The 18,230-nt window shown below is 34.3% G+C and overlaps 4 protein-coding genes across 6 annotated transcripts in view; 1 reads left to right on the forward strand and 3 right to left on the reverse strand.

Annotated features, from left to right (window-relative positions):
• LOC105322307 (uncharacterized) overlaps window positions 1-3,731 on the reverse strand; it is a 5,716-nt gene extending 1,985 nt beyond the window's left edge. Inside the window, exons 1-6 of the mRNA XM_011420946.4 lie at window positions 3,597-3,731; window positions 1,745-1,887; window positions 1,517-1,633; window positions 941-1,054; window positions 483-844; window positions 26-187 (exon numbers count right to left, since the gene is read on the reverse strand). Of these exons, the coding sequence (XP_011419248.3) occupies window positions 26-187; window positions 483-844; window positions 941-1,054; window positions 1,517-1,633; window positions 1,745-1,887; window positions 3,597-3,721 (1,023 nt within the window). The 5' untranslated portion in view covers window positions 3,722-3,731. The remainder of the gene's footprint in view (window positions 1-25; window positions 188-482; window positions 845-940; window positions 1,055-1,516; window positions 1,634-1,744; window positions 1,888-3,596) is intronic.
• LOC117681502 (L-aminoadipate-semialdehyde dehydrogenase-phosphopantetheinyl transferase) lies at window positions 3,631-8,653 on the forward strand. 3 transcript variants are annotated; one of them, XM_034446346.2, is made up of 6 exons: window positions 3,631-3,769; window positions 6,113-6,285; window positions 6,440-6,653; window positions 6,773-6,891; window positions 7,320-7,529; window positions 8,335-8,653. In XM_034446346.2, the coding sequence occupies exons 2-6, from the start codon at window positions 6,148-6,150 to the stop codon at window positions 8,506-8,508; spliced, it is 855 nt and encodes a 284-aa protein (XP_034302237.2). In that variant the 5' UTR covers window positions 3,631-3,769; window positions 6,113-6,147; the 3' UTR covers window positions 8,509-8,653. The 3 variants fall into 3 exon arrangements, with proteins under 3 accessions (XP_034302237.2, XP_034302236.2, XP_034302235.2); XM_034446345.2 differs by lacking the exon at window positions 3,631-3,769 and adding an exon at window positions 5,175-5,261 and having other exon boundaries at window positions 8,335-8,652; XM_034446344.2 differs by lacking the exon at window positions 3,631-3,769 and adding an exon at window positions 5,186-5,333 and having other exon boundaries at window positions 8,335-8,649.
• A 280-nt stretch (window positions 8,654-8,933) lies between these two features.
• On the reverse strand, window positions 8,934-11,733 carry LOC105322308 (glutamate-gated chloride channel alpha). Its single transcript, XM_011420947.4, has 8 exons — window positions 11,529-11,733; window positions 11,366-11,430; window positions 10,967-11,028; window positions 10,170-10,405; window positions 9,985-10,067; window positions 9,746-9,874; window positions 9,278-9,621; window positions 8,934-9,167 (listed from the first exon to the last, which is right to left on the reverse strand). Exons 1-8 carry the CDS (start codon window positions 11,597-11,599, stop codon window positions 9,021-9,023), a joined length of 1,137 nt encoding a protein of 378 aa, XP_011419249.3. The 5' UTR covers window positions 11,600-11,733; the 3' UTR covers window positions 8,934-9,020.
• Window positions 11,734-12,152: 419 nt separating this feature from the next.
• LOC105322309 (glutamate-gated chloride channel alpha) lies at window positions 12,153-17,404 on the reverse strand. Its single transcript, XM_011420948.4, has 8 exons — window positions 17,213-17,404; window positions 17,061-17,125; window positions 16,744-16,805; window positions 15,583-15,818; window positions 15,388-15,470; window positions 15,136-15,264; window positions 14,707-15,050; window positions 12,153-12,990 (listed from the first exon to the last, which is right to left on the reverse strand). The coding sequence occupies exons 1-8, from the start codon at window positions 17,281-17,283 to the stop codon at window positions 12,844-12,846; spliced, it is 1,137 nt and encodes a 378-aa protein (XP_011419250.3). The 5' UTR covers window positions 17,284-17,404; the 3' UTR covers window positions 12,153-12,843.
• Window positions 17,405-18,230: the final 826 nt, after the last annotated feature.

An 18,230-nucleotide genomic window follows, 5' to 3' on the forward strand; every position in this document is an offset into this window, starting at 1 on the left:
CTCATGCCAAGTATTTCTTACTTACATGTGTTCCAGCTGGATATCCTTCGTATTCTGGAAGCAAGACTAGTCTCATGTATGGTGCTTCCATCGACTTCGGAATTTCCGGCTTTGGAGTTCCTAGTTTATCCGATATCATTGATGTTACGTTGTCCAAGAGAGCTTTCGTGTACTGGTGAATCTTCTCCTGCATATGACGGATATATGGTTGTGATAAGATTTGAACTTGAATAACAATTTGCCACCGAAAGTATGTTTACATATAAGGATAGAGTGAGGGTAAAACGAATGAATAACCCCTAACAGACCTATATGGAACCGAATCCTTAAAAAATACCTTGAATAGTAAGTCATGAATCAAAAATGATCTACATGTAGTCAGAACAAGAGAGTTCTAACATGCTTTCTTCTCTCCTGTCGGTAACTTTCACTCAAAAATATTATTTACTGCGTACCATAAAAACCAAAACATAATTATTTACCATTCCTCCAATTTCAGAAAAGAACTTTAGCGCCTCTGGGACTAAGAAATATGGTATATTGTCACGAGTTCCTTGCATAAAGTATTCCAACTGAACGCCTTTTTTGTACATATGTGACGTCACAAGTGGAGTACACCAATCATGGTGTTGTTTAGCAATCCAGAGAATTGCACACCCTCGAGGCGTGAACACCCATTTGTGAAAGTTCCCAGTATAGAAATCGGGTTGAAGCTCTTCCAAGTTGATTTCCACTTGCCCTGGAGCATGCGCTCCGTCTATAAACACCAAGACTCCCCTTTTTCTGCACTCTTCAATCATTTCTCTCAAGGGGAAAACTAATGCTGTCGGGCTGGTAATGTGATCTGCAAGAAAGATTCATTTTTTGACGAATAAAAAAAACTAGCATCCAAATTTTACGACAAATATTTATTTAACTAACAAATTGAATCTTTCGTTACCTAAAACAACTAATCGGATCTTTGGATGTTTGTCAAGGTGTGACGTCATGCTTTCGACCACTTGTTGTTCGTCCTTAATGGGGAAGCGTATATCGAATTGGTGTATGTGTCCACCTAAAACGTTCATGCATTGTTTTCTTACTAGTTACAGTAATTTGAGAGAACAAATATTTAAAATGTTTAATGTAAAGAACAATATTCTTGACTAATAGAATCATTTGTTGCTGTTAACACGACCTCGTCGCAAACCATGGTTTTGAGTTCACAAGATGTTAATACGGGTTCTGAGCAATTGTCAATGATGTTACAAAATATATAATCTGCTCGGAATTAAGATTACTCTAGCTATTTATGAAGCATATTTATTACTAAAACAGCTAGAGAAGAAAATTAAATTTATTATTCAAACCCCAACCCCCGCCTAAAAAAAATAAAATAGATAAATGTGTTAAACTTTTAGCCGATCGCAGTCGCAATGACAGAAATGTTGGTGACTTTTTCATTAACATGTATACAAAAATCTCTTGATGGTTAGAAAGAATACAGAGAATAGATTCGCTTTTTTAAATATCAGACCTGTGGAAAATTCTGCCACTTTACGACACGCATTAGCAACAGCTCTGTATGTATGTACTGTCGTCAAAATCTCGTCTCCATCTCGCCATGGCAAAGCCTTCAGAACACTGTTAACACCTGAAAAACGTATTCATATAATACTAGTATTGAGAAACTTCAATCGGAACCATAAGGTACAATTTATGTCTAAGTATACGAAATATATGGTTATTTGGCGACATATCTGACCTGTGGTCGCATTCTGGACGAACACTAAATTCTCTGGATCCGCGCCCACAAATCTGGCGGCCGCCTCCCTGGCCTGCGTGTACAGCTGGTACTCAGTCTGTCTGTAGAACAGGTCCGGGTTGTAGTTTAACTCATCATGTAATCTGAAACAATATTCTGTGAATGTATATATATATGATTACAAAATGGTTATTTTTCGTAAGCGTAGCTTAAGGTAGTACAAAACAGGTAAGCTAAATTTTTCCTATAATTCAATTTTTCTGAAATTTTTATATTTTTTTCTTTGGAATGAAATCTTTTAATACGTAAAATTTGAAAAAAAATCCGACTTCTCAATTTTTGCCCGCATCGCCCCAAACTTAACATTGGAATATCCTCTCAGTGGAGTGTAAAATGAAATAGTCATTGTTATAATTTTCTATGCCATTAAGTTATTTTTCAAGATATTACAAATATTTGTGCTGCTATTTAAACAAGAGACATTCTTGTTACTTAAAAATACTAAAATAAATTATAACTGGTAACTTAAGATAATTTCTCATGCAATATAATGTAAAACTAGTGCTTGTGAATACTCTTTTAAGACGAAAATATGCAGCACTTAACGGTATCTAAAAAGAAAATGTATAATTCAAATTTGAATAAAATTTAACAGTATGATTGGCATGACCCTGTAATTAAAATATATCAAAATAAAGAAAATTTAACCATTGGTTTTAGATTAATTAAGGTTTAAGTATGTTTGACGGAGGTATAAATTGATTAAAATCTTAGATGACGTCATCATATTTGACCTTTGACCTGATGATATGACCTTGAAATTTGTTTGACATAAAGCTAAAATACTGGTGGTGGCTGTGTCTAAATTTCAGGTCTTCACTATGAAAAGAACACAAATTACGCATTTTTAAATGATATAAGGCTAAATTGCATAAGAATCATATGAACACCATCCAAATGTATGTTTCAAAATTATCGAAATACGTTGTATCCTAACTTTATTTGGCCTTGAGTAATTGATGGGTATGATTTATATTTTTTTCTTAAGATAATGGACTATAATTAATTTTTACATCATATTAAGTCATTATTTTGTGTATTTCTGAAAATATTTCAAATAGATAATTTCAGGGGTGTTTCGTACTACCTTAAATGATCAAAACACGGTTGCATATTTTGTAGTTTCCGTTATCAACTCTAAACCAGAATTAGCGCTATCTGAAAAATATAGTTTTATATTTACATATACCGAATACGATTCCCTTTATTTTTACTTACTTTTTTATAATCAATTTATTTATTAGTTAAAAGAGACATGTAAATATAAACAATAAAATGCTTTCTTTGATGATTCATGCGGGTTATGAAGGTAGCGATCATTGCAGAAAAATATTCGGGATGTGTATTTTTTCTGCAATGTCGCCAACTTCATATCCCGAATGAATCACCAAAGAGAACATTTTATTGTTTAAATAAACCTATGATGATTGAATTTTAAAATAGTGGTTATAGGTTATAAATTATCATTTACAGACAGGAATCTATATTTATCAGCAAATTCTATTGTTAACGTTTATTTGCTTACCAAAAAAATAACCAACTTCGATAAGCATTCGTAAACTATAGTTTACAACCGTTAAATATGATTTTTCAGATGAAAACTAATTAAAGTAAACGAATCGTTTCAGTCATATAGTTTTCGGTTTGAAAACTATAGTTTATCAACTGTGAAACTATTTTTAGCTTATTTTGGTTATCATGGCGTGCCATAGATTTTTCATGTGTTGGGTTATATGATAACAAGTTCGTAAAGGCCGATGCCTGAAATATTTGGAGAGTAACCTAATCTTACTGTTTTTGTCTATCTCGTATCTTTATAGGGATCGCCCCATATGATCCATGATTTAAAAAGGTCACTCCCTCCTCGAAATGAAAGCATTCTTTTTTCATAGCTGCTCCAAATATTGCGTTAGCCATGGTCCCTCTTGTCCAGATTTCCTGAAAGGCGCGGATCCAAAAGCAAAGGTAACACCTAATCAAAGGCACAATAATCACACAAAGCAGATCTAGATCTACAGCATTTAAAACCTTTTGTTTATAAGGGGCTGTACTGTGATTGTTTCTTTCTATCTCTAATCCGTGAAGTCGACCGAAACGATATATACATGTATACAATATTAGTATGTAAATTTGTGTTTTTATGTATATTAATTAATATAGGTTACAGACTAATCCATAATCTTGACAAGCAAATAGAAAAAAAACCCTGAAAGTTCAAAAACCTTATCCCTGGGAGATGGGGGTGGGGGGGGGGGGGGGGACGGAGGGGTAAGTTGGGTTAGGATCATAGGCGTCGGAACCGGGGGAGGGGGGGGGGGGGCTTACCGGGGGAGGGGGGGCTTAGCCGTCCGCTGCCGTCACATTTTCGTTCAGGATTTTGGGGGTAACCTTTTTATTTGGGTTTTTCTAATGGTTAGTCTAGCCCCCCCCCCCCCCCACACACACACACACACTTTCAATGTGCTTCCCGGCGACGCCACTGAGCGTTGTATTTTAAACTTTAATTTTATTGCGAATTTTTTTTTGTGTTTTTTTTTACTTCAAATTTTAGAGATGGAGGGGGAGTGGGAACTGACACCTTCATAATTCAATATTTAGTTGTTATTTATAAGTAATTTTTTTGGAAAATATATATATATGTTATATATGTTGCGAAAAAAATCCTCCCTATCCCTATCTGTAGCTACGTTTATGTATTTTTTTTTTTAAATGTATTATCGTATTATTTAACCAATACCACCATTTCCTTCTTATTTAAAAGTCTGCACTCATTTTTTAGAAAGACCTATGCAAGTTGTTTTCAAAACTGAAAAATGAGTTTCGTCCCTCCTAGTTTACAAATAATTATTGATCTTCGAATGATTAGTATCGATGCAGAAAAAATGTATATTATCTTTGTTTTACAGTACAGGCACGTAGCATCGTTTTTGAAAGTGGGGGGCCAGACTCATCCAAAAATTCTTGACAAGCAAAAAAAAAAAAAAAAAAAAATTAAATAAGACTTTCCCAAAAATCTTCAAAATCCTAATCCGGGGGGGGGGGGGGGGGGGGGGGGGGGGCTGGCATAGTATATAACTTCAATTTCAATCCTAATTTCCTTATTCTCATATCAATTTTTTACATCCTCAAAAAAAGTGGGGGGCCAACTCCATGATAATTCAATTTTTTATGTGTCAATTTAAAAAAATTAGTTGATGTGAGAAAAAGTGGGGGGCCAGGCCCCCCCTGGCCCCCCCCCCCCCCCCCCCCCTGATGCTACGTGCCTGCAGTATCTAATTTTTTATTTGCAAATGATGGTCCATAAAACTATGCAAAATGGCTAACTATCCCTTTTCCGGAAATAAAAATCATATTGACACAGTTTTAAGTTTTAGCGAGCTTTGTTTACTTCCTCTTTGAATTGCTGATAAACTAACCAAGTTGATCATGTTACTTTAAAATAGCTGATAATTTTATGGTAATCAAATAGATGAACAATTTTTCAGCTGATTATCATAAACATAGATAGAGTGTTCATGTTGAATATCAGGTAACAGTTTTTGTAACGAGTACAAGTACTTGTGGCGAACTTGTGCTGGATTTGACTTAACAGTTAACTATAGAATAGGCCTCTATAGGTTTTTTTTATTTGTTTGAGTTTTTTGGGGGGTGCATTAATTTTGAAGTATTTTGTAGATTTTTATATATATTCACGTTAAGAAAGAATAATCTTACAGTGACCAGGCTACGCTCAGGTCACAGTAAGAATTTGTCTTATACACTTGCAATGTAGCAGCCGCGAAGCGGATGATCTTCGCGTCGATTTTAAGTCCGTTAAAAATAATCTGCAGAGGAAAAACACATTTTAATACATTACAAACCTTTTTGGACATGCATATGTAGTTTAGTCCACAAAATATCCATTTAATGCGTCGTACCAAGGCATTTTGTTAAACTACGCGTTTGAATTTACCTGCCATTTTGTCGGAAATTGCACTCGGAATGTCTTGGATTTTATCGTTAACATGGCGACCATAATAGCGAATTTTCAAATGTGATGATAAAAGTTGCAGCGATTTCGTTGCAAAAACAGTTTATGTGGTAATATGGGATTATAAAAAAGAAACATTGCAGGTATTTGAGACCAATCATGAAAATTTAGGCGAGATACAGTGCGATATAATTTTTTTATTTGCTACGAAGCGAGTATATGGGACAAATTCTATCGTTAAACCGGGTCCGTAGGACATCTGTCATTTTAACGAAAGAACATTCTATCTAATTCACGTTATAAACACATATAATTATCATGAGATATTTCACTTGTAGCGTACTTGAACAGAACTGTATAGCTTCTCGAGAAAATGATAAAATGGGCTTTCAGTTTCCGAACTTGGCAGCCAACAAGATCGGAGTGGATGTTTTGTGGCCAGTGTATACAGAGTGAAGAAAAAGACCGAATTCAGAGATTTGTTTTTAAGAAAGATGCAAAAGCAGCCATGGTAGGTCCAATATTAAAAAAAAAAATTAATTAAACAATGATGTCAAAATTCATGCAAGAACTTTTTCAGTCATGGAAGGTCTATTATGAATAAAGATTGAATTAAATAATGATGTCAAAATTCTTGCAAGAACTTTTTCATTTGAAATTTTAAGATTGGACGGCTGTTGATTCGAAAAGCAATTGCAGATTGCTTACACATACCATGTACAGAAATCAAATTAGGAAGAACAGAAAGGGGCAAACCTTTCCTTGAAAATTCAGGACAGGAAGACTTTAGTTTTAATGTTTCTCACCATGGAGACTATGCAGTTCTGGCAGCCACTAAAGATGGATTGGTTGGTGTGGATGTCATGAAGTATGAAGTCAGTAGGTATAAAGAAAAACTAAATGCTACATACATTTGTTGACACAATCTCTTTAGTATCTGCTTAATATGTTCAAGACAACAGTCATTGGTCTTTAATCATTGTTCTTCAATTTTGCAGAAACTTCTGTACCAAATTTTTTCCATACTATGAGGCGCCAGTTCACTGATTCTGAATGGATTCAGATACGGAAATCAGCGAAGGAAAGTGAGCAGCTGAAAACATTCTACAGACTCTGGGTAGTATTGCATTTTATTTTAAGCTTTGAAATGCTTAGCATGGAATTTGCCATGGGTACTACCAATAGTAGTTTATTTTTTTCATTTCATGGGAATTCAATCTATGCATAAGAATTTTTCAAACATACTATTTGGTAACATTTCAAAGATAGTTTTTTAAATTTAATATGGCCCAGTTTATATAAATGTATTTCCAGATTAAGGCTATAATTATCAAGTGATACCTGCATTTTCGAACATGTCATCACTACTATTAGCTTGTAGTGCAGTATTTTTCACAGTTCTACTTATTTCTGTTACTACACGTATGTTATTTCTGTTCCTATGAACATAAATTGTAACACTTTGTTACTTGAGAAGGCAATTATATACAAGATTACATGACTATTTCATTCATTGACAAGTTATTTCATTGTCATCTACTTCAGTGTCTTAAAGAGAGTTATGTGAAAGCTCTTGGAACAGGAATAGGATACGATTTAAGTAAACTGAACTTTGAATTCAAAATGGACTTTTTGCAAGAAAACAAAGTAACAACAGATACAAAGTTGAGAGTGTATGAAGAGGATCTTTCAGAATGGACTTTTGAAGAACATTCTCTTGACAACCATTGTATTGTAGTGGCAAAGAATCAAAAGGTGGGTCAAAAGCATAATGTAAGCAAAATTTGGTCTATCTAAATACCAGTCTATCAAAGAATTTAATTGTCAATAGACACTTTGGGTGCTTTCCATTAAACCTGCATTGCTGCCACTTGATAGATTTTCTGGTGGTGCCTTTATCGCTGATTGATGGAAGGTGCATTGCCAGCTGGTGATTATGGCAACACATTTTACCATTGCATATCAGGAAACAATATGGCAATAAGTTTTCCTATTCTACAAAACGGGGATTTCTGTAACTCTGATTTGTCCTATTACATTGAACTACATTATAACTTCAAGTAGCCTTCATTTCAAGATAAGTATTAGTTTTAAGCTGCAATGTTGAAATCATTTATGTTGAAGTATTGTGACATTGCCAACCGTACCATTAACGACATCTCTCTGGATGACTTAGCCAGTTAAGCAACATTAATGGAAAGCGCCCTTATTTAATTAAACAGAGCTTGTGCCATGCTTTGTTTACATCAGTTCAATATACCGTTAAAAGCTCTTTTTCAAGCTGAGTTTCTGTCTGCTTATTTATTGTTAACATAACAGTTTCCAGTGTTTGCCACATTCAGTTTAGATCTAAACTAGGAATTTTTTTTCAAAATGTAAACAAAACATGACCTGAGCTTTGTTTATAAAAACAAAGAATTGTGAACCCTCTATTACGCTTATAACTTGACAACTGCCACTCAAATTTAGTTGACTACTTAGTATTAGATGCCCTTTTTATCTGACTATATTAACTAAGCCTAAAAAAATTTAGCATAACATTTTTTTTTCTGTGTTTCAGACTCAATCATCCAGTGGAAACGAAACAAATGATAACCCTTGTAGTTTTAAACTCTTATCATTAGAGGACTTATTAGAAAAAGCCTCACCAATAAGTGACCCTGATGAAAGATTCTGGGAAAACTTTCACCTTAAAGATGAGGCACCTCAGATTAAACAGAAAAATAGTGAATAATTTTTTTAAAATCTTGAATATATACTACTCTTCTAACGCATGAAAAAGATTATTTGTCATTTTCAGTGTATAAGCTGACATACTGTTATAGCAAACAGTTAATTTGCTCTGTTGAATTGTTATAAAGCTGAAAAACCTTAAATTCACCTAAAATCTTGTGAAATATTTTTTTTTAACTACAAGTATGCAGCAATAAAATGAAAGACATATGCATGTTATTGTTGTGAAAACAGGTCGTTTTTAATTATTAACATTGATTTGTAAGGGGTAAATTTTCTGTGGCATGGAAAGTTTTATGTCAGTTTCATTTTACCTGGTATAAGATTTTGTACATGTAAGTAACATGCCATTTTAAAGTGGGAAAGGTACATGAAAGTACATGTGAATAGGGATCATTTCCGACTCATTAAATGGAAAACACCAGATGACAAGCTATATTGATATTTATTATATATATACCAGAAGTACAATTTTGTTAGTTTTTATTTTGAATACACTCATAAATGCTCTTCTTAATTCACGTTTAAGAAGTAGGCCCAATATACAACATTAAACGTTATGAAAAGAAAAGGGTAGACAACTCTAAATATATTCTGTAATTTTCCGTGTTGGATTTTACAACAAGAATTTTCATCACCTTCTTCAGTTCCAGAATTCTCCTGCAACAAAAACATCGTTTGTTAGCTTTTAGAATACATGTAGTCTTATGGATGTTACAGACCTACATTTAATCAACAAGTAAAAAATTAGGACGATGTGATTTGTGTACCTTATATTTGTTTTTGGACTTATCCTTCCTCCGTTTCATGTTATGAACAACAGCGAAGACACACAGAGCCATAATGGTGAATAGCATGCATACTGCAATCCAAATGTCAATGGCCAACACCCCCTCTAGTCCATTTCCTAGAGAAACCACGCCCACCAGTTGTGTTACTATGGTGAGAACACCTAACACGCCCAGACTGGTGCGCGCGCCGACTTGAGCCTTGTCAATCCACATACTCATCCATCCCAAGATGACGATGAACAAGCTAGGGACGTAGATACGTAATATGTATTGGCTGAAATCCCTCACTATCCCCACATTGTATTTTAAACAGGGGTACTCTTCTGAAGAAAAAAAATCACAGATACGTGAGATACCTTATTTGATTATTCACCGTATTTGATTATTCAATCTTATAAATCTGAGATATTCAATTGCAAGACATTAAGGCACCTATCCAATAATTACGTGCTGGGTCTGTGCAGCTGCCTTCTTTTATATTTGTTACACTTGAACTACTGGCGGAAAACGGGTGCTTGTATCTAAAAGGGTTCTGTTGGTCCCAAACCATGCTCATCTCCGATGCTGAATAGGTGTCTGAAACGTAACGTATTATATTTTAATGCTTTAAAACTTGAATCATTGTAAAATACCTATTACAAATTCAATTGATTATCAATGTAATCGATAGGCATATTGAAACTTACAACTTTCAATTGTAATTTCGCAAGACTGAGAACCACGTGGAAAACCTTGTGACGTCAGAGGGCATGGTGTTCGAACTGTCAGTCTAAAAGAAAATATTGTATGTCATATAATGAGGTCAAAATCAAAATGATTTATGCATTTGGTATTCTATATTATTTTCAGGAAAAGGAAACTTGTCTGTCACCTTGTACTTTTGACTAAAGTTCCGTTAGGATAGATGCGTATGAATACATTGGGTTTGGTTACGCTGTGCTGAACTTCAGATATGGCGTTGCTGATGTAACTATCGGGCGTCCATATCGTGGCGTATTTATCCTGGTCCACCAAAACGTATTTCCCCGCAAAAATGATGGAGCTGGCGTCGTACTGTAGACGAACGTCCTCCCATTGCTGAATCAAATGAAATGACGTGGCAAGCTCCTAATTTTGGGAGAAAAGTCATATTCATATCTTTGCCTAAAGCTTTGTGGCTAAAAAGCAAAAGTTATCAAATATTCTATTGTTGTATTATGGACTTTTTTCATTGTGCTTTCAATTTATTACCATGCAGGTACTTGCATATTGATAAAAGGGTAAATATACCTGTAGATTTTAAACTGACTTCAATAATGCAATCATTTTAGAACATTGTATGCCTCAAAGTTTGAAAAAGTCCGATGAAATAAACAAAAAGACACATGTATATAAGTTAAAATTATGAGAAACGTACAATGTATTTATAAGTTTTTACAAATTTAAAGCCTAATTTATTGCAATATAAATATACTTTTTGATCATCTGGGAACAATCGGGAATTGCTACAGGCTCGATATCGGTATATCGAGTGAAATGGAGATGCGCGAGCTGGTTAAATTTAAAAATGGCGTACATGTAAGCAAAGAAAAAAGGATTTGACCCTGATGGTCGAAAGATGACTGAACAAGGGTGGTCCCAGAGAAGAGGTGGGGTAGGATTAACTAATCAGCCACGGAGCTTGCTTACCGTAAGGGTTGCAGACTGGATGTAGGTGAATAGAAGCTGGGTCCTGACCTGTGTAACTTGACCTGAAAATGATGAAAGAAAAGTTCTACACTTGAGATTTTTCTGTGTCAAACTCAAACGTACGCAGAACAAGAATTATCAGTTATTTTGATCAAGAAAAATTCGCTTTTGAATTTTAAAACTTCATCATTCGATATACATGTATCTAACACGTTTAAATTTGATTTTAAGGTATTTATGGGTTTTTTTTAAAACCCTTTGTAATAAGTGTATATTTATATTTTAGGTCAGTCTCAGTCTTCATCTACATCTTAGATATTTCTTGATCATCTTTTATTTCGCTATGCATCAGAACTATGATGGGGGAAAATTAGGTAGTGATCATGTCCATCTAGTTACCTGTGTGTATCCAAGGAGGTAGATCATAGTCAACGCGAGACAAGTTTGCTTCTAGTTGGTCCCAACTTTTAAAAAAAAGATTAACATACATGCACCTATGTATCCATAGAAAAGTGTTTAAATTGCATGATATTCAAATTCGAAAATAAGCGAAGCGTTTTACCTTGGCAAAGCAGCGAGAATTCCGACCACTGTGGAGAAAATAGAACAAGCTAGGTATAAAGAAATGGGCATGATGGCGGGTGTTGTCTGCTTATATGAATAAACCCCTTCTGCAAAACCAGTATTTAAAGGTCATTCAAGTTGAAACCAATCGCGGTGCCTCAATTGTTCATTTCTATTTCGAAATTCTTCTGCAAATTTTTTCCTTAAATATTTATCAATGAACTTTGCGGATTTTTGCTTTTTAAATCAATTAAGTTTTTAACACAACACGAAGTTGGAGGTTTTTTTTCGGCGTCTGCTGTGAAGGTGTTTAATTAAGTCGCTTCATTTGGTGGTATTTGATATCATGTGAAGAGAACGTTGGTGTCTGACAATTTTAAATGATTGTAGATAAACTGAGACCGTCATGCTCACTTCACTTGAAAACAAAACAAAAACATTCCCAGCATGACGGAATGATCGAAACCTTGAAAAATGATCAACGGCTATTCAAAGGCATGCTCTCTCTCTCTCTCTCTCTCTCTCGATCTCTCGAAACAACATTGGCAGGGTACGGCCGTCACTAATAACATGCTACCGTCGCTTAACACACCGTATTTTGACCAATTTAGACACAATTTTATTGAAGGCTTCAGATCACATGTCTTGGTCGGTTTGCTCCCTCCCTCTTTCCCTCCCCCCTTCTTAATCGCTAAAATCTATTTATTACAAATCTCAAATCTTTTGACAGTACACATATCTGGTGTCGTAAGAAACAGACGTGGTTTAGGATATACAAGTACTGTTATTATCTAACGTTCTTTGGATCGGAATTTTTAGAGATACTATTCCAGGAATAAAAGAACATCTACATGTACTCTTACAAACAGTGAAATCGATATTAGCACTATGTGCATGTTGGTGATAAACTACTAGTACTTAGGGGTGAATAATTATTTTCAAAACTTTTTATGTTCTCTACTAAAGAGTAAAGAACAATATGGTCCTTTTTTTAAACAATCATTAAGATACAATACAGATGAATTAATTTACATATGAAATTTATGCAGAGCAAATGGAAAATAATACAAATGCAAATGGAAAATTAAAGAATAAAAATTGATTAATTGAAATATTAAGTCGACGCAAGAAACCCTATTCAAAAGGCCAAGCAATCTGATGGAACCATAATCCGTGAATTTAGGTTTCTTTGGAACTTTGAAATTAATACATCCTCTAATACATGCACACAAACAATTAAATACTATATTGAATCTTTTAAAAATTTATAGATCAATTGTCTTTTCCTTCCATATCGCGCAAAAACTGTAGCATTAGTCAATGTTTATGAAATAGGCCCAATATCCAATGTTGAATGATATGAATAAGAATGGGTAGACAACTCTGAATATGTTCTGTAATTTTCCGTGTTGGATTTGGCAGCAAGGACGCTCATCGCCTTCTACAGCCTCAGAGTTCTCCTGCAAAAGAGAGCATTCTTTAAAAAAGCAAGAGGCCCATGGGTCTTCATGGTCACCAAATGTTTAAATAAATAGAAAGAAAGCTGGACACTATTAAACTTACATGTAAAATTGAGCGATTTAATGTTTAATTAAATAGATAGACCTGGAATTAGACAATAAACTTTTTTTGGGATGTAATAGAGGAACAAAGTCGTTTTAGTCCACTTACAATTTTCATAGTGGGTATGAAGGTGTTTTAAAAATTAAATCAATTAAATTTTTCAGGTTTTTATTACATTGAAAGTGATACTATAGGCACCATCCCATCATGATCTGTTCAACCCTTCAACACATTTCGATTACAGCTGCATTGTTACACATATTAAACAAAAGAAATACAAAAAAGATAGAAAAATTGAATAAAAACGTTTTTTTTAAATCGGGTTGGTGCATTTTAAAGAGGTTCGTTCCTCTGTTTTTGGGAAGCCATTTTGGGTCACCTCTTTTCTAGAAATTATGCATCATATATTGATTCTACTCATTAATTCAAATTTTATAATGCCAATTAAACTATCTTAAATAAAACAGTAATGGAAAAATAAACATTTACAGAGTTTAGTATGGGACTATATTTTGTGGCGGAGGGTTTTTAAGAAGACAATGCACATTTTTCATAACTCAGTTGTTTAAGAGTACCGCCATTTTAGCTTCCTTATTTTCAGTCCAAACAAAATTTTCAAATAGTTTGCGCATTAGAATATCATATCTTCATTTTGTTACAAAAAACATAATTTTACAATTTTTCAGTATTTCTATCGACCTATATTGGCAAATTTAACTTATATGTCAAGGGAAAATGAATCCCAATTTTTGCCTAAAATCAGCTTATTTCATGCCATACCGGTATCTCAAATTTTACATAATAGACCCCTACTTTTTGTTTTATTTTTCTGACAAGTTTATCATAATTTGAGAAAAAGTTTGACACTTTTAAATAATTTCCTTACATGTTGAATTGGTAATAGATAAAAATAGCGTTTGATCAGTGCAAAAAGGTCAAAATATCAATTAGCTGAAGAAATTGTAACATTTTTCTTCATGATAATTTTATTTTTATTTATTTGGTGCCATGGTTCATTCTGTTAATAAAATATAGAGGGAAAAGCGATTTATGTGTAGTCTGCACTTTCAGTACAGAAAGGTCATATTAAATACACCGTAGCGCCAAATGAAGCATATAGATCCCAAATGTTTGTTTTGAATTTTGGTTAAGCTCTGTGTGTAGATTTTTAAAAAATACTTTGGGAAAAAAAACTTTAAGACTTTTGATCGCAGGATCCAACGTCCTTAAGGCATCGTCGCAAAACCTCGACCGTGATTTGAGACGATGATTTTAAAGCAAATGTAATCACAGTTTTCGCCTAACTATGAAATTGAAAAGTTGGGCTTAAAAATCACTCGGCACTTGTTCTTCTATTTCTCTAAAAATTAAGAGATCTGATAATGGTTAAATCTAAGCAACACAGATACAATCCTAAATCTCAGACATCAAAAATCTATATTGAAAACGACTGTTACCTCCGTAGGACACTTAATTAAATGCTCTGTTTTTCCTGGGGGGTTTTAAATGTTCATATGTCATGTATATGTAAAGTGAATTGCTTAGTAAAACGGTTGCGTACGATGATTCATTAATTATAACTGGGGTCGACAAGCAATAGGGTTTTTTTGTACCTGATATTTGCTTTTGGCCTTATCTCTTCTCCTTTTCATGTTATGAACAACAGCAAAGACACAAAGTGCCATAATGGTGAATAGCATGCATACTGCAATCCAAATGTCAATGGCCAGCACCCCGTCTAGTCCGTTTCCAATAGAAACCACGCCCACTAGTTGTGTCACTATGGAGAGAACACATAATACGCCCAGACTGGTGCGCGCGCCGACTTGAGCCTTGTCAATCCACATACTCAGCCATCCCAAGATGACGATGAACAAGCTAGGGACGTAGATACGTAATATGTATTGGCTGAAGTCCCTCACTATTCCGACATCGTATTTTAAACAGGGGTACTCATCTGAAGAAAAAAAATGATATTTTTATGTTGTCTTTATTAATATGTCGTATGCATTTCTGGGACAAAGCCATAGAAATGTAATTACTTGTTGTGTCTTTACAGCTGTTCTGTTTTATATTTGTAACACTTAACCCTCTGGTAGAAAACTCGCCCTTGTAACGAAAAGGACTCGTCTGGTCCCAAGTCATACTTATTTCTGTTGATGAATAGGTATCTGAAAAGTATGTTGTATGTCAATTATAAACAAAAACTACGTGTTAATGTCGATTTTCAAGTGAAGAGTTTTGTTTTAACATTGAATTGGTGTTTTGGAATATCTGTTTAAAGAAAGTCTTACAACTTTCGACTGTAACTTCGCAAGATTGAGAACCACGGGGAAAACCTTGTGACGTCAGAGGGCATGGCGTATTAACAGTCAGTCTGTAAATTTATCATTTATCACATGAACATTGTTAAAGCTAGACTAAGTATTTATGAAACTGTAAATCAATGTCAGCTAGGAGAGTAAGCATGTAATACATTTGTCTCCAACCTTGTACTTTTGACTAAAGTTCCGTTAGGATAGACGCGTATGAATACATTGGGTTTGGTTACGCTGTGCTGAACTTCAGATATGGCGTTGCTGATGTAGCTATCTGGCGTCCATATCATCACGTATTTGTCTAGGTCCAGCAAAACGTATTTCCCCGCGAAATTCAGGGAACTGGCGTCGTATTGCAGACGAACGTCCTCCCATTTCTGAATCAGATGAAACGACGAGGCAAGCTCCTACTTTTGCAATAAAAAGAAACATGATTGGCCGTTGACATTCTGTTACCATTGACGGCATACAAAATGTGCAAATATTACATCATTTTTTTTGTTCAGAATTTTATATAGTTAGTTGAAAATCCATAGATGATCATACTATTGCAAAATTTCTCATCAATTATTTATATGTATAATGCATAGAAATGGTCCAACTGATGAATTGTTGCTATGAAACTGCATGTGAAACTTTAATGCAAAAAGCAGAGGAATATCGACCAGGAGCTGCACTTAATGTTTGATGTTTCGTTGATCATGATTTTTCCCCTACTTTTTTGCTTTCACTCTCTTTTACGAATAACATGACATTTTAAATTGAAGCTTTCTCTACGTTGAAAATTCATCAAATAGAACCATTTGTTGGTAATTGTCGCCTCACGTATTTTCATTCGGTTCAAAATGTACTAACAAAATGTCTCTAACAATTTAATCCATCGATTATCGAATAAAAATACTTTTTTTCAATTAATGAATAATACAGTCATAGGCTACTAATATTATTTTCAACAAAACGGTAAAAGTTCTACAATGTACTAGTATTATTCAACGGATCGATACAAGTATTAAACTAAATCATGTTATAAATAGAAAATGAACAAGATAACACATCCTCACAACGTCAGGGGTCCTGAGTCCACTCGTGGCCGTGAGTGAACTCTGGGCCCCTGACGCTAACATGGGTTATGGGTTTTTTTTGGGGGGGGGGGGTTTGGGGGGGGGCTTTTTTTTTGGGGGGGGGAGTTGCAATGTCGCCACCTTCATATCCCGAATGAATCACCATAGAAAGTATTTTAGTGTAATATAAGTAATCTAAAAATGATTGAAACTTGAAAGGTGCGGTGGTGGAAGGGGGGGGGAGTGTGTGTCAGTCAGTGAGGTCACCTACCGTCAGAGTTACGGACTGGATGTAGGTGAACAGAAGCTGGTTCCTAACCTGTGTGATTTGACCTGAAAATGATAAACGACGTGTACACTGAAAGTTTTCAATGTTGAACTTCATGGAAAAGAAATATTTCAGATCATGATAGGCAATACGTCTCCACCTTTTCTCATAACTTATACAATTTTAAAATGATACAAACTCTGCTACTATTTTTTTTTAAAGCACTGTCTCTTTTTCATCGGTCTTCTCCGGTCATTTCTCTTTATATAAATCCGAACCACAAGAAATACAAGGTAATACTAAAACGTGTAAAGAGATACCTGTGTGTATCCAAGGTGGTAGGTCGAAGTTACGGCGAGTCAAGTTTGCTTCAAGTTGCTCCCAACTGAAAGATGGTTACTAATTCAGTAATATAAAAAAGGATGTTTAAAAAAATTATATAATAGAATTTGAAAATGAATTTTGGATTTACCTTGGCAAAGCAGTTAGAGTTCCAAAGACTGAAAAGAAAATGGCACGACCTAGATTTTGAGAAACGTGCATAATGGCTGGTCTGTATAATCTATATTTAAAGTTTATACAGGGATAGAGGGTTCGTGTACATTATTCAGATAACCACGCTACACCAAAACTCTCAATATCTTCGAAAGGCTAAGTGTATCTTAAATATTTGATTTTTAAAAATCAATGAAGGATTTAACCTAAAACTAGAGACTTCTCTCGCCTTATCCACTATTATGATGTAAAATTTGGTGATACGTATAATTGATCATGGATTATTTATTCTGTGAATTTTACTCAAGTGCAAAATAAAAAGACTGCCAATATAATATTCCCTTTAGAATTATTTATATGAAATGTCGTTCCAAAGAGCCATCTGGACTGATTTTGAAGAAAAAAAGTTTTAACGAAATATTTTTTATTAGCATAATATGGAATAATTCTCCAAACCATCCAGTTTTGAGATGATAAAAAAATTCATTGCAAGAATTGCCCTCAATATTATTTTAGCGTTGTGTTTAAAATACCGAATTTTTCGCTACATTGTAATAACTGACAAGAAAATTATTTAATATCGCAATTTTTTAAAGAAATTGGTCAGGCATACGCGATACTCAACGTTAACGATATATGCACGTTATTCTGACAATTGATTTCCAATCTTTTTTGTGAATTTTTTTGGTATGTGTCTTTATTTCACGTGTTTGGAACAGTAACTGTCGCTAGACCTCGCGGAAATATGTGCAAGTCTGTTTCTCCTTGGTAAAATTTAGTAGAATTGTATGTCTTTTAATTCGTCACTTATATATTGAGTATAATAAAGAACCAATAACTGGCCCGTTATTCACAAAGTTATTTCCCGGTACATAGAATTTTCTGCGGATAAGCTGAATTTAACAAGTTTCTCTAAAATAAGGATTTATAAAACTCCTTAATAACCAATGTATACTGGTACATGTATATGTATATACTTCTGTGTACAAAAACAC

Source organism: Magallana gigas, chromosome 2 (assembly GCF_963853765.1).
Source record: "Magallana gigas chromosome 2, xbMagGiga1.1, whole genome shotgun sequence".
In the NCBI taxonomy this organism is placed as follows: Eukaryota; Metazoa; Mollusca; class Bivalvia; order Ostreida; family Ostreidae; genus Magallana; species Magallana gigas.